The sequence below is a fragment of the Rhea pennata genome, chromosome 1 (genome assembly GCF_028389875.1).
Source record: "Rhea pennata isolate bPtePen1 chromosome 1, bPtePen1.pri, whole genome shotgun sequence".
NCBI lineage: Eukaryota > Metazoa > Chordata > Aves > Rheiformes > Rheidae > Rhea > Rhea pennata.
The window spans coordinates 148,331,850-148,348,326 of record NC_084663.1 but is presented as its reverse complement, the minus strand read 5'-3'; the positions used below and the strand labels follow the sequence as shown (position 1 = coordinate 148,348,326).

The 16,477-nt window shown below is 40.0% G+C and overlaps 1 protein-coding gene across 1 annotated transcript; it reads right to left on the bottom strand.

The window, feature by feature from the left end:
• Window positions 1-576: 576 nt before the first annotated feature.
• Window positions 577-14,282, bottom strand: IL1R2 (interleukin 1 receptor type 2). The gene is made up of 10 exons (XM_062579057.1): window positions 14,237-14,282; window positions 13,435-13,468; window positions 11,809-11,939; window positions 11,459-11,717; window positions 8,860-9,034; window positions 7,310-7,484; window positions 5,842-5,907; window positions 4,632-4,767; window positions 2,292-2,437; window positions 577-945 (listed from the first exon to the last, which is right to left on the bottom strand). The coding sequence occupies exons 1-10, from the start codon at window positions 14,280-14,282 to the stop codon at window positions 818-820; spliced, it is 1,296 nt and encodes a 431-aa protein (XP_062435041.1). The 3' UTR covers window positions 577-817.
• Between the last annotated feature and the right edge of the window lie 2,195 nt (window positions 14,283-16,477).

Sequence of the window (16,477 nt, the reverse complement as noted above, 5' to 3'; positions counted from 1 at the left end):
TATGAGTCAAATGATTCTCAAAACAATAAAACATCCTCCAAATTCTTTTCATGGCAAAGATAATAACATGTTACAGCTGCCTATGAATCTCTAGCTATGAGAGATCTGTATATTAAATAGATCTGAATTAGCCAGTGTGCAATCATTACGTTGATGAAGTTATCTCTGGGGGAGCGATATTCTGAAATAGGACACTTAAGCAAAGAGTAATCCAAATAGTTAAAAACAAAACAAAACAAAAAAAATAATAGATTTTCTTTGGAAAATGTCATAGCTGCACAGTTGCCATGACAACCATATTTGACTCTGGAAAGAGGAAAAAAAATCATTCTTTTTATATTGAAGTAAAGCAAAGTGAGCCTGGGTGCATAAGAAAACTCTATTTTCACTCTAGTGTAGAATAGTCCTTCCAGAGCAAGCCTTCTTAATTTATTTTTTCAGATTTTAGGATTTTTCTTTTCCTTTTTTAAAATGATAAGACTAGTGGAAGTAGAAAAAGTGAGACTACCTCCTTTTCCTTACACTTCATGCAATCAGGACACAAATCTGCAATTTTAAGTGTTCCAAAAATAATATAAATTACACTGTAGTTGCAAAACAATAGAAGGAGGTTTCCTGCACCTAAGCAGCATTTTATGCAAACTTGTATTTATAACTTAGTCAGATTATGGAACACTTGGATAAGAGGAAAAGAAGCTGATACACGTCCATCCACTGGGAAAGCAGCAGGCCTGATCTGAAATGTCTCTCCATGTCTTATGCGGAGGAAATCCAGAATGAAACATTTTCTGTTGGTGGCTGGAGAACACTGCAAAGTTTAAACCTTCGCTATTGTATATCCTTTATCAGCTCTCTGCTTCCAGCACTTGTGTATGCATACCCCCACCATGATCACACAGGCCAATGTGACGGGAATCATTGCAGTGTACCAGGACATGCTGACAGCTGGAAAAATAAAGAAACGAAATATTTTCAAAAACCTCCCAGGAACATAATTCTCTAAGTACCACGAGGAGAGGGGGAAAACACAGTAGAAAGGATGTCTGTAGATTAACCTTTCAACAGGGTGGATCATTTGTGAGAGGAACAGGCTAATTGATTCAGCACTTTGGGAAATGGGTTTATCAAGGAGGGAGGAAGATATTGGAAAACAATAGAGGGCGAGAATTTAAAGTTTGGTCTTTTTGCATATACGTGGCTCTTCCCAACCTCTGTTCAGAATAACTATATGCTCTCTTTCTTAATTTGACCAAAGCAGAAACACTTCAAGGAACACTTCAGGAAATCAAAGCATTATTTGAAGTGTCCCTCACCCCTCCAAGTGGAGAGGAAATACATAACAGCTTGTCCACTCTGGAGCTCCATATGCAATTTTAACATACAGCAAAGCCTGTGAATCATTAATGAACAAGCCAAAGCTGTGATCTTCTTCCTAAAATATATCCAGTTTCCAAGACTAGTGTAAATCCACACCATTTTGGATTATACCAGCCTGTACTGGCTCATGAATTGCCTCCTCTGTGGTACCTGTGTAGCTTGTAGAAGATGTGAGCAGCATGTCATCTAACTAAATGAGTACAAATCCCTCATCATAGGATGCTTTAGTGAGTCATGAGTTATAACTCATAATGAAGAGTGTAAATGTTCATGTGCCTTTCTAACATGATATGAGCAAGCCTTAGTGATTCATCAACATTATGCAAAGAAGCAATTAGCATTGCTTCACATTATTTTTACAGCTGATTCTTGGCCAATGGTCTCTCACATTGTAACATTAATTGCATTGAGCGTAGGGCTTTTTTTTCCATCACTATGAGCCAAAATACCAACATCCACCCTAATTTACACTTGTTTGGCAGCAGTCTGTGGATGAGGAAAAGGAATACTCTGATCCTTGTTCTGCTGAAGTCTTTCCCTCCCTGCCCCCATACTTGTTGAGGCATTGGGGGAGATCTGGCCTTGTTGCATCCAATGGGGGTTTGCCACTAATCTCACTGGGGCCACTATTTCACATAGTATGTCTACATTTTACCCCTATCCAATGAACAGATGTAACAGCACAGATCCTTATGCCTGCAAAAAAAGTCAATAAGGGATCCCCAGAAAATGTCTTTTGTGCACAGGCTATTCTAAAACACAGTGTAGGGTCTACAACAACTAATTTTCCTAGGCAATAATTCACCCTAGTAATACTTCTGACAATATAAATGGCTTGGACGATAATTTAGCATTAGAATAATGAAACCAAGTATCACAGGTTTCTCTCTAAAATAAGCTGTCAAACTAGCTACCTTCTTGCTTGACTCTTGTTGGTAGTACTTGGTATCCGTATCTATTCTGGGCCAGACACTTGAAGTCTGTGTAAAAATCCACTTCTTTGACAGAATCAAATATCAATGGCACTTCAATGAAGTTTTCACCATTTTCTGTGGTTTCTCTGAAAGAAAAAGAAAAATAAAATTTGAATTCCTTAATAAACCAACTTTTCCCTATTTGATATGTTCATTCGAACAGAGCATAGCAGGAAAATGCATTAGGTATTTGCTCATTTCTGAACCAACTCCTCTACATTAGAGGACATCCGTGTCCTCTATCCCAGTTGTGCCAACAAATTGAGTCTTCAGTACACAGTATCCTTTCTGCACTAATTGAATCTTCCAGGAAAAAAATAAGAGCTGGATTTTTCCTGCCAAAATAAAGAAAAGGGAGGGGAGAAAAGCAAACAGAATTCTGTGTACCTTTGAACTCTCTGCACAGCAGGGACAGACAGACCTAACTCCTTCCATCTAAAACCTGTTCATTTCTTCCTATAAGCTGGAAGAAGACCTGTGGAGAGCACAACCTTGCAAATGTTCACTCAGGAAACTGAACCACTGTTTCTCCATAGTATGTGCCCAAGACCAAGAGCTTAGTACAAGAAACTGTCTAAAAAGTTTCCAGCTTACTTTAACCTGATGGTATCATCAGTGCAACTGTTTAACAGTGGTTTCCTAGCCACAGTCAAACATTGTCTCTCAGTATCTTTTAGTCACTACTGGAGAAGTTATCCATCTGCTCTTTAATGATTTATTCATAAGCCTGCTATGCGTTGCGGCAACCGAGTCCCCTGCAGCCTCATCACAGTACTGTACCACAGGAAGGCAGCAACGCAGCAGGGGGGTGCTTTGCCAGAGATCTCAGCAAACAGTTTGTTTCCCTAGTGACATTCAATGTGTTTCACCTTAATGCCATTCTGAAGGCTTCCAGCCAAACTGAGGTGGTCCATGCACCACAGGCTCCCCAGCTAGAATGGTCTCTTTGCTGGTGCAATTATGTAAGAGTCTACTCATCTGAGTGAGAAACTACATGTGCCACTCTCCTAAAGCCTGCAGAGACTATAGCTATTCCACAGCATACTTCAGGGCTCCTGAGCATGGTTTTAAGGTTCTCCCATTTACCCACCTACACAACATTATAAATCAATGGTCTCAGTCAAGTTGTAGGGAATATCAGCACACACAAGGGCTCAGGCTCACAACTTAGTTACCACATCATCTCCAGCTACAACTGAGCAATAGATTGGACATGGCCAGGTTGTTTTCTGGCACTGAGGTCAAATGGCTAAAAGCAGCCTGTATCCATAACTGTTAAGCACTCTTATCCCTCAAAATAGGTATGCTACATCCCAAAGTCCTGTTGGGAATGTTAAGTCCCATGTTAAGTCCCAATCCATAGCCAGGATCTGTTTGGAAAGGTGCTAGTTGGAGAGGAACCAGTTTAGCCATTAACACCATGGACAATGTTCCAGAGCTCAAGAGCTTTTCTGTGTTTGTCTATCAGTATAGGCAGAGCCACAGTGACCCAGATGAGAGTCACAGGCTTTTTGGACAGCCTCAGACCTAAAAGTATGCACTCAGTGCATACTCAGGTGACAGGTACTAAAAGCAGATCTTCCTCCTCCTAGCAGAAAAGCCTTGAGGTATGCAGTTATGAAGCAACTCAGACTGTTTCTGCAAGACAGGGAGAGACAACGGATCACTGCAACAGGATGTGGGACATCCTCCTTCCCTCTCTCACTAGTATCCCTCCCTGATGCTTCCCTGGTGCCAGCTCTAGCACTCACTGGGCCTCTGTGTGTCAGTGTAGCTCACAAACACAGAAAAGAACAACCCTAAGGGAAAAAAAAAAAATAATTAAAAAAAACCCTCAAACCACTGGATCATTTTCTGCTGTGTTAGTGTGGTCAGTGAAGTATGTCATGAATGTGAGCATCAGCACAAGGGAAGGGATGTTGCAGCTTCCCTGGGCAAGGGGAGAGATAAGAGAGGTACTGGGGAGAATCAAATCCTGTTGCTTTCTGCTGCAGTCAGCTCTTGCCTCAGCTCGGCTGCCCGTGAAACTATGCTTCTTAGGAAATCAAGTGTAAGCTGCTAGAATGGCCCATTTGGCTTATGGCAGCATAACATGAACAAAATCCAGAGACAAAGACTTGATTTCAATCCTCCTGAGGCTTTTTGGTTTGCCCGTTTGTTTGTTTTTCAGCTCTCACATTTACCTCGGAACTGTTCATTTCCCATTTCATTACATGACTTTCAGTTGCACAATGCAGGTTAAAACAACAACCACAACAGAACTCTTTCAGCCCAACTTACTGTCGTTCCCCAACTGTAACTCTGCTTTGCTCATAAGCCACATCAACTATGGTATCATTTGCGAGCCATTCCACTTCAGTATAGAAATGGCTGCTCAGTCCAACAAACACTTTACATGGGAGAGTCATCCTGGAGCCTGTTGTAAAAAGAAAGATGAAAAAAATATTCAGAGACATACTAAGAACTGCTCTTTCTCTTGGTGAAAAACAGCATCTCTGGTGGAAGATCGAGTTCCTACACACACCAGCCACCACCGCATTCAAAACTGAAGTTAGCCCCTGATTGTTTTTGATCACCTACTCCTTGGCAGCAAGATCCTTCAGTTTGGCTATCATTCCCCCAACTAACCAAATTATTTCCCATTGCAACAAGTAGTAACTCTTGTACTGGACACATTCATTAGGAGGCAAAACTATGGTCCTGTGACCTCCAGTGATAAAGTGATGGCACACAAATTCAGGAATTTTGTTATATCAAGATAAAGAGTCTTCGCACATTATATTGAAAACACAGGGCTCAATAATGCATACGACTTATTGTTACGTCTGCACAGATGATGATAAAAGGCTCATAAATCACTCCAGGAAGTTATATAGGCAAGAGATTGACTTAATAGTACTATACTGTTGGAAAGAAAGGTGTCAGTGAAAACTAAGAGTTACAGGACATAACTCTATGTGTATTACTCAAGTTAAAAAAGCATGGTGTAAGATATATCTGGCATTTTCTGAGGAGGAAAGGGAACGAAATTTCTTGTCATAATATAACCATCCAAGAAAAATTAAGACCCAATCAAGACAAATAACAGATGTCTGGGCCAAACATTAAAAAGCAAAGAAAAATGTTTCCTCGCAAGAGAGGTAGATGGCCTGTTCAAAGCTGTCATTTGTTAGACATATTTCAAAAAATACTGAAAATGAAAGTTCTTAATGGAGGAGAAACTCTACATAGCTGATCCAAAGATATAACATGGTTTTCTTGCTTTTTTAGTTGCTAAAATCTCTAGCAGTTTTGCTTTTGTTTCCCCTGCATGGAAGATAACATCCAGTTGTAGAGAATAAGAAGCAAAAATCACTACAGCACAGATCCTCAGCTAATGCAATTGAGATGAACAGAACTAGAACAATTTATACCAACTAATTACAGTCTGAGAGGCCCTGCTCCAATTTTTCTCTGGTTAGATATTTCCAGAAATAACATTGGGCCTTACCAAGAGCAGCGGATGTAGTCTTTTGAGTTGGATACACAATTACTGGAGTAATTCTCTTTTCTTGTTCTGGACAGAGAGAGAGAACAGAGAGTCGGTGCTAGCACAACAGAAAATTTGGCCATCCTGCCAACACTATAAATAGAAATGTGCCACATTGCTCAGCATCTTTCATTTCCCAGTTAAGCATTTGATTATACCCACTGTCAAAAAATTCTTTTTTAATTTCAAGGCCAGATATGTTCGTGGAAATAGTGAGATAGAATCAAGCCCACATCTTGATCCTGAAAGCAATGGTCATATGCGGCACCACAAAGAGTTTATGGCAGATGAGTTTGGAAGCAATGGTAATAGCAATCACAAAGCACACTCCTCTTCGTGAGCACTAAGTGTGGAGATCCTTGCACACTCATTCTCGACTTGCAAAAATGAAAAGCCCAAGAACTTAAGCAGAGAATGAATGTATACATGATAGTAAAAATTAGACCTGGCACTGGCAGAGTGCTCTTACTTCAAAAATTGCTTTCTCTAATAGATACCAGTAAATAGCCACAGGAGGCAGCACTCATAGTCTACTCCTTCCAGAGCCCTATTTTCTCACTTGTGATTTTATGCTTGAAGGCACAATGCTCTGTACTTGGATCTGCTGGGTAGCAGATTATTGCAATTTAAAAGCACATCCTGAAGATTTCTCTTTGTCTCTGCAAGTTACTGTATGTAACTGTAAGTACTCTGAAAGGTTATTGTAAGAAATCTGCAATCTTTGAGCAATTAATTTACATACTGTAAGCTGGGGGGCAGAATGGTGGTAATTGCAAGTGAGGAGAGGTCAGGAGGGTTTGATCTGCCTTGTGATGACAAGAGGACAAAAATGGGTTCAGGCCTTGTGGTCTTTGCAGGCTCTGAATTGTGCAGCCCTGGAGCTGCCAAAGCATCTCCTGGGCTGGGTGGCCAGACTAGATGTGGCACGCCTGTCCTCTGGTGGCTGAGCTGCGCACTGGCACTGCGCACACTGGAACACTGTCCACAGCCATACAGCCAGCAAGGTAATTTTGTTTTATTGGTTTGTGAAATAGTGGCTTTCCCCCATTCCTATTAAGTGTATGTTGAATGTTTTGTTTCCTAAACCCTTTGAAGTCATTTTCAATGACCCCCATGACATAAATTATTCAATTTAACAACTACGGGCACTTGCAACATTGAGTTGTGTCTCCCACAAACGTGCTGCTAAATCCCAGGGGAAGTGCAACGGTTAGCCAAAGTGCTGATCCGAGTCGCGTTGAGGGTGCAGTGAGAAAATCTGTTGGATCAGTACCAACAACAAGCTCTTCCGGCGTCCCACTTTTTTGGCAATTAACTTGGCAGTGCTGAGAGACTGAACATGAGTTCCTCTCCTGAGTTTCACTAACAAAGACAACTCTGGCAAGACATTTTCTTAAGTACTGCTATATTGTGAAAGGTGAATACTTGCCAACAGTCTGCAGCTGAATTGTCCTGGTGATTTCATACACTGCACCTTCAAATGGAAAAGGCATCTTGCAGGTATAATAGCCAGAGTCTGTCGGTAGTACTGAAGTGATGATCAGAGAAGTTGAACCTTCCAGTCTTACAAATTTTTCATTGTCGTCTTCCAAAGGCAGCGCATCCTGGAGAAACGACAACAACTAGTATTATGGCTCAAATAGATGTGGGTCTTAGAAGACTTGATACACTCTATATTACTTCCAAGTGAAATCACTTATCCTCTTATCACTTATCCTAAGTGTCTCATAAGTTCATTTATGACTGTGGAATCTGAGCACCTCCATTTTCCCACAAAAGAGCAAGTTCTTCAAATGTGTAACCATCTCTAAAATACTCTGATGCATTGCATGAATTGTGAAAAATTGCTATTTTAATATACACAATGTGCAAGCATAACTTTTCAAAAGAATGCACATTTTAAGACAGAGATGTAAGAGGCTCTTTCCTGAGGCTTCATAAGAGACAATTACATTTTAGCAATCATGCAAGTTTTCACACTATTTTCACTATTACTTTCCCTACACGATCCTAAAAGCTGTGATAAATTCCTGAGCTGTATCCCTAACACTGTCTTCATACACAGGTTGGAGCTCTGCTAGGAACTGTTATGTTCTTTCTCTATGAAGACAGGGTAGCCCTTTCTGACAGTCATGACAGTTTCTGACAGTTATGTTGTGAAGTGAACTTTTGACTTAGATAAGTCAGTTATAGCCTGGTTCTGAAGGAAAACCTGCACAGAGAAACTTTGTTAGTGTGGTATCAACCATAGCATAGGCACCGCTATATGAAACCATCCTAGGGGTTATGTCCTATGTTTAGAGTGAGAGCTGCAAGAGGCAGAGCATATGATCATAGTGTGGGTGTAAATGAAAGTTAAATCACAGTATGAAAAAAGTATAAGAAGAATCCCACGCTGTTCAGTGTAAGATTTGACAGCTGTGGCCAGTCAAGTGAGGGATATTAGGCTTTTCGGGCAAAACTAGGCCTGCTTACTTGAAAAGTAGGCTTGGACTAGCAAGTTAGGCAAGAGATCACAGTAAGCTTTATGTAATAAGTCTGTTTGCAGTACCTTCAAATGCTGTATTTTGATTGATAATGAAGATTACACTGCCTGAACACAGTTCACACAGGGGACGCATACAACAGGCAGTCATGTTTTATGGGATTCACTACAGGGGCCATAAAAAGAAACTCACTACCAAAGAGGAGGGCCTGAGTCAGGGTAATCTGGTCTAAAAAACAGTTACACTCACTGTGAGAGCATATAACCGTGGAGCATTTCAACCATCTCATGCATCACATCCTCCTAGGTCCATTTTGTAGACTCTCTCTTAAAATTCACATCTGTCCCCCAAATCCCAGAATATAATGCCATACTGTCAGAACATTAATAATTTTAACACCCTCATATTCAAGAGAAATCGAAAGCAGATATGTATCTACCTTTACAAGAGAGATGGGATTAGGCTTTGCACAAAGAGAAATTGAAAGTTCTACCTTGTACCATTTGAGCTCCAAGTCTGTCTTATTTTGTGTAAAGTCCCACAGGTCAGGGCAAACAATATTTCCAGCAGTGAAAGTGAAGAGGACTTGGAGATAGGCGATCTCATGAGCTGCTGTTTTTTCCACGACTGTGAGGTGGATGGATACCTCCGCACAGTAGGAGGCATTCCTGCAGACAGAGTAGGGGAGACGTTCAGCTGTGGGCATGCACTTGCAACGAGAACTCAGGTTACACTTTTCAAAATCAATGGGAAGTGAATTTGAAACTGGACAGCTGCAAGTTAAAGCTGATTTGAAACTGGTAACTGGTAACTACTGAAACTTTCTCTCTAATAAATGAGCTGATGTGACCCAGGTCAGTATATTCCTCTCCATCTCTGTATTTTCTGCTGATATGACCAAATCCTGAACACTCCGTGGTCTCAGAGGTGCTCTCACTTCCACAATCAAGCCCTCTGTCCCTCAATCTGAAGCCTCTATTTTGTATCATTCATTTCTTCATTACTCTATTTGTCTCCTTATCCATTTCTAAGAGCCCAAGACTGAGGTCATACCAGTAGGATGCTGGAAAATCACTGATACTAGTTTTGGCACAATCCAAACATGTTGATGACACATGTTTGCTTCAGAGTTTCTTTCTTTTTCTTTTTTTTTTTTTTTTTTTTTTTTTGGTTCATCAAGTTTGCTGTATACCCTGAGGCTAAGTCATTATTTTAATTTTGCAAAGAGGGAAAAAATGTGTCTTCCTAAGTAGTAGCAGGTGCATCATGAATGTTCCACCCATTGCTTTCAAAGAAATCTTAACTGTAAAAATCCTAATGACTGGGATGTAAGAAACAAATAAAAGCTTAAAGCATGCATTAAAACACATCTGCAGTTACTGTTGCACAACTAATAGGCATTTCTCTGAGTATATATTGTTTTCCATAGAAAAGAAGGCTTTCCTGTTTTGAAAGTTTAACAATAACTTTTTCTTCTGGCCCATGGTAGCAATCACTTCTAGTCCTGAGGAGGAACAACCTTCTCTTTCTGTTTAACTGATGCAGTAACAAAACTGGCATAGATCATTTGGAGGGGGTAGGTTCTTAAGTCCTGTCCTTTCCAACCTCAGAGAGCATGCCTCTGAGAAACACTTTTACACATGGCAGCATTTAACTTCTGCCAGGGGTCCCTAAAGTGAGGGTCTGTGTGTGCTGGGCTGAGATCTGCTGGAGCACTTCTCCATGTTGCAGGCAAATGGACTCGCACTACTGTGGGAGCAGTCTGTTGGGCTGTCACATACAGTTTGGGTTCCTAAATCCAAAATATTTGCTCAACAGAAGCAGAGATCTGCAATGTTTGTCTGCCCTCATTTTAAAGAGTGTTGGAAAAATGGAGTAGTTGAGGAACTGAAGCAGAATAGTCCCATCAAAAGGGATAAAAATTAACCCTTCAAAGTCTCAGGCAACCAATCCATCCTCTCGGACAATGACTTCCAACCTTTCATAATTCCAGCTTCACTATCAAAGTCTTCTCTTCTGCCCCACCACTGCAATCTCTGCTAAGACATGCAGAAGGAACAACTTATTATGCAGAGTATAATTTATTAATTGAGTTTTACCTGCTCGTCTCTTCTACTATTGACACACATCGCTCTTGAGGTATGCCTTGACAGCAGGGAAACTGTACTTTATAGAGGCAACTCCAGATATTGAGATATGTTTTACACCATAAATCCCAGAATAACAAGGTGCCAGTTCCCAGGTGCTTACTAGAAGACCAAATGGAAAGCAGAGCTGGCAGAGGACAAGGACACAAAAAGCCTTCCAGAGTTGGGAGGTTCCAAGGTTCAGACCCTAACAACAACAGTTAGTTCCTTCTTCCTCAGTCCTCCACAAACGTAGACTCTGGTTCCTCTTTTGAAACTATAGAGCAGGCTGCTGGACTATAAAACCTCAGAAATGATCAGGAAAACTCAGAAGTCATGGCTCAAGTTTCACCCTATTGTAGTATCAGAAGTCAAGTACTCTTCTAGTAAATACACTAGCTGTCAGGTCTCATAGGATCTTCCAGCAAAATCAAGGCAATCAAATTCTGTTTTTGTAATGTAGAAAAAAAAAGTAAGATCTAATTAAGATTTAGAATTAAGATTTAGGAAAAAAATTTCGAAGCCACGGTACCCAGGTATACACTTCATAATGCAATCTGTAATGAGAACGATACTGTTTCCTTCTCTAAAGTTACCAGGGCTGCATTCTGTAGAATTGTGTCTACAGTATATTTCTTTTTTGACATAACTATGACTGACTCATAAATAAATTAGAATGAAATATTATGTGTGCTATTTCTGCATGATATTGCAGTCAGAATAGCAATATTTGGTCAAAATTTATCCAAATGGTAATATATTTAGGAGTCATACAATGCATTTAATAATTCTAGCATTCCACATTTTTTCTCTAATAAAGTTGGCGAGGAAATGATCTTATCCAAACTTGCTACAAGATAACCTGCTGCAAGATAGGCAAGATAACTAGATCTTAGAATCAAGCTAAGAATGCATTTTAGATACAGTCATCTTGGTAGTGCACTGGATTTTATTTTCAATACCTACCTTCTGGTGCAGATATACACTCCTGAGTCTTCTAACATTGTTGGTAAAAACCAGAGTGCATCTCCTTTTGCCCAAATTCTTGCATCTTCCTCTCTTCCTGATATCATGGTCTTTGAATCATTTTTATACCATGTGATATTAAGGGTCAAGGCAGAAAAATCCAGATGTTTGTATCTGGGGGAAGGGCATTTCAGAACCACAGGTTCTCCATGCAGTTCATAGTAGTGTTTGAAAAACACGGTGTGATCTGGGCATTTTTCTACATAAATCAGAGATATTTTTATATTACTATTAGTGTGTCACATTAAACAGGTGGGAGAGAGAGACAGGAAAATGAAGCATATCCGTACCTGTGCTTTCCACTTGCTGGATTCTGAAAGCAGAGGCACCCATTGTGCATGCAGCCAGGACAAAGAAGAGCCCATGTGTCTTTTCCCAGAGGAAATGGGAAGGAGAAGACTGGGGAAAAGCTTCTTGAAATCTGCAGCAAAATTTATTACAAGACACAAGATACAATTAAAATACTCTACATTAACTTGCTTATTGTAATAGTTTTTACATCCTTAAGAGTTAACTGTTCTTTTCCTAACTGCATAACCTGGTGAGCATTGGTTCACCCTTTGTGAACAGAAGGGCTTCTTCATCTCTAATTCATGCAGGCAGACTTGTGGAATAAGAGCATCTGGCTTGGCACGAACACATCAGTTCTGTCACATTCTTTTCACTCCAGGAGACGCCAACAACATACAACAAAATGCTGCTGTCCTCGCAGCTTTTTGGTGCGACAGTTAAGGGTGGAAAAACATAGCTCTGCTTATTTTGCGGTAAGATGTGACTGGGGCACAGGCCATATCTGAGTTAGCTGTAGCACAGCTAGTTTGGGTAGCCACAGGAGTAAAAGTGCAGCAGAACAAACTTTAGCACCCTACACAGTCTCTTCAGGTCTCTGGTTGTACAGCCCTCACTAAAGCCTGTTTATCTTTACCTTTCCCACTGCCAAAGTAGACAAATTAGCATAGCTCAGGCTGCTTTGTATATATGTATAATTTTTTTATACACACATATATATATATACACATAGTATTTCTACCTGCTGTAGCTATACAAGTCCAATACAAAAATGTAAATTAGCACCCTACACAGTCTCTTCAGGTGTCTGGTTGTACAGCCCTCACTAAAGCCTGTTTACCTTTCCCACTGCCAAAGTAGACAAATTAGCATAGCTCCAGCTGCTTTGTATATACATATAATTTTTTATACACACACACACACACACACACACATATATATATAGTATTTCTACCTGCTGTAGCTATACAAGTCCAATACAAAAATGTAAATTATATACATTTAACCTTAGCCTAACACTATGATTATCCTGTAGGACAATTATTAAATAACTGGAGAACTACTTCAAATTGTATCCAAAAGCAGAAACTTATTTCTCACGGTATGAATACAGTCATACTCAGAGATACATACAACCATAGGCATCTTCTATGTATCCATACTGCTTGTATTTATAATGGTTATTTATTCATAGTTTCTCCCCATTCCAGTGGCTAAATTTAGCTGACATCTAATAGTTTGACTGTAATAAATTATTTTCAGCTTATTATCTTCTTTACAATAACACAGAAGCAACTGCTATCTCAGTAATCGTGTTTCATACTAATAAGACTTCTCTCCTACGGCTGGGTCTGCAAACACCTCCAGAGAACCAGGACGGAGCAGTGACTCCTGTCCTCGTAAAGCAGGTCTCATTGTTTCCTGCTTTAGTAAGCCTCATGGTTCAGGTATTATCCTGTAATAGAGAACTTATTCTTTAGATAGTTCACCCTGTGAAAGCACTTGGCTATTTTGTTCAGAGCTTTCAAGTCCCACCAGTTTGGTATCTAGCAGTCTCCACAAGCCCCTATCCAATCTGAGGTTTTAAGGGCAGTTTTCATTCTCAAGTTTCCATCAGATTCACTTACCTGTGGTTCTGCATTCTTTCTGGATTAGTTTCTCCTGAAAAGATGTAAGATCAAAAATGGCTACCAAGGAGTTTTTATAGAGTTTAGCTCAATACAAAACGGAAATTTGTCTCTTGTTGCCCAATCAGGTTTGTGTCAGAACCAAATGACATTTTAGACACACCTTTCTTTCCTTCCGTAGAGTGACAATGAGAGAAAGAGAGGGAGAGCGAGAGAGAGAGAGAAAAAAAATGTATATGGGTTTCCCAAAAAAGAGGAAATGACTGCTAAATATATGACTAAATTTCCCTTTTTCTGACGAACTGTAGTTTGCATACACTCATATTTTCACATGACTATTTTACATTTACATCTACTTAATATAAAACGTTCTCATGAGGAACGAGAGGTATCTTGCAGCTTATTTGGCATCTAAATAATCACAGTATTCACATACTGTCTTTTTAAAGTTTTCTTATGGACAACGTGGCAGGATTTTCTTCTTCTGTGATTTCTCACATCAGTTGTGAATCACAAATGTGTTAGTTTCTCATCCCTTCCTCATTTATATCCACCTCTGACACAATTTGCATTAAGGTTCTCTTTATAATTGGGTATAAAGAGTTAAGAGATGTAAGCAGATTATGGCCTCTAAGATCATGAGAAGAAAGGGTAAGACATGGGTTATGAAGTGTGGTAATGTTGACCTCAGTCTGTCTTGGACAGGGCTAGTGAGTGGAGAACTTTACCTGGAACTGGACCACAACCAAATTTTTCCTGGGTATTGCCCACACACAGATATTTCCTGAAGGCAACTCTGTACTGGTTACAATTTCTTGGTCTATCATCAGGGACTGGTTGTCATGCATTTCCATCTGCTAGCCTGTGAAGGCAATGTGTGGTATCTGACTGACCTGCCAGACCTGGAATCAACGCACAAGTCTCTGCTAGCAGACCTCAGTAAACCGTCCCCATAAACTTGGCAAACCTCAGCTGAGCAGCCTCGGTCTGGATCACCGGGGTCCTAGTCTGAGAGCAGGGCTTCACGGTGCTGTCATAAACCAAATAATGACTAATAAAAACAACATAGCTGTTTACCATGGCAACAATGCATGAACCCCTCGCATACTATTTATTAATAAAACTCTAACATAAACCATGAACTGTTTATTTAACTGATAAAAGCCTCAGTTATACTGGAGACATCAAAATATTGCTTAAGAACTTTACATTTGATGGTTTATGAGACCATGCTGTCATCTTCTACACAGAGAAGAAACACATAGCTGGTGATATCTGTTAATGTATCACAGCTTTGGGGGATGTGTCATACATTTGTGTTGCACCTATTCCTTTGCACAGGCAATAGCCATCATGTTACAGCAATTTTAGTGAGTAAGCAAGATAAAAAAAAATCACAAAGTCCCAAGTTTATATCTGGCATTCTCTTTACAGTTTTTATATCCTGATCAACAGTCGTTGCAAGGGTCACAGTAGCTATCTGCCCCACAGATGGCTGTCCCACTGCTCTTAAGCAATCCTGTCAGCTATAAGCATGAAAGGCTGGTAAGGAAATAAAGTTAGCTACAGCTCTGTGGTGCTGCACATTCTCTGTCAAATGAAAGGAGTCATCTCCATTGATGCTAGACTGCCACATTTGGGGAAAGAAGCCACTGTAGTGGCTTTCTGGAGCTACAGCGCTTCTGAGAATCTGACCTTATGAATTCTAAAATGATTATAGTTCTTTCTTTGACAGTTCAGGGACAGAAGGACCAGACAGAAGGACTATCAGGTAAGAAGACCTGTTTTATATTAGAGCTAATTCAGGTTTTTTGCTATGTGATAATCTTTCCACTTATGCAACAGAGGTGGGAAGGTCAAACGGTAACTTCATACCACATCAGAAGCCAGACAAATTCTCAGGAAATAAACTCAGACCTTTGCCAGACTCAGAAGGAGCAAAATTGCAGGAAATGCGTTTTAATGTCTTTAAAATGCAAATTCATTGTATTCAGTGGATGTCAGCTCCTACTGCCCTTCAGCACAGATAAGGACCAATCCTGACTTGCCCTCCAGGAGGCAACACTTTGGATCTCCCATCTCTATACACCATCAGCTACCATTTTTCCTTATATTTCTACATACCTAGACTCTTTGAGAATACAACCCCTAAGAAAATATAGCTGAAGATGGCTAAAGGATTTAAAGTGAATTCGTAGAGCAATAATGTGTGCTGTCCAGCCTTAGAAAACTAGCCTAAACCTAAGTATATACAGAATAGCAATGCAGTTCCCGATAGTATCATGTCTTCAGCTACAGTTAACAAGGGTCAACACTTTTAATCAACTTTCTTCAGAAAAGTCCCATCCTGTCTATCTTTTTCCCCATAAAGTGTTCTGGTCACATGCCCCAGTTCCAGGACTTTAAGTTAGCATGTTATATCTAGAGGTGCAAAAGCCTGGTTTAATATAGCTCGTGAGGAAATGAAAGATAGAACAAGTATTTTTTTTAGGAGCTTTGTGCTGAGAAAACCTTGTCACTTTGCGGTCTGTTATTATTGAGTATTTATAAACAGAAATACACAAGTCTAGCATCTATATATATAGACTCTTTTAGGGAAGCTAGTGTCATTCTGTGGTTTGGCTGTGCAGCTGATTCATTTTTACAGCTCAAGATGCTGGAGCACAGCTGTGAAATTCCTGATTTGAAGATCAGACTATTCCCCACATGTCTCACTCTTTGCTCATCTCAATAGATAGCTACTTCCTGCATCAGGGCTACATGCAACAGTCTTGCTACATTTGGGTAGATTTTTCTTCCCTAGGAAATCCCACTAAAACAGCCAAAATATATAATATACAATATAATGTATAATATAATGTATAATATCTAGCATTTTCATAATTCTTTACAATAGAGGCTTTCACAAGCAAGGTCCATCTTTTTATTAACCCTTGTTCATGAAAGGGGAAAGTCAGGCATCAGAGAGGGAGGGATAAGACCATTTGTGTGAGGAATGGTTAAAGGTACCAGCTTTTCCTTTTGACTCCCAGATTCTGCTTTC

Bases quoted from the DNA above. Each gene is read 5' to 3' on its own strand.
- IL1R2 (XM_062579057.1), bottom strand. From the start codon at position 14,282: ATGCATGACAACCAGTCCCTGATGATAGACCAAGAAATTGTAACCA. The intron at 11,940-13,434 runs GTAAGTGAATCT...ATTTTGCTGCAG, and splicing joins GAAAGAATGCAGAACCACAG to ATTTCAAGAAGCTTTTCCCC. The intron at 4,768-5,841 runs GTAAGGCCCAAT...TTTTTACAACAG, and splicing joins GACTACATCCGCTGCTCTTG to GCTCCAGGATGACTCTCCCA.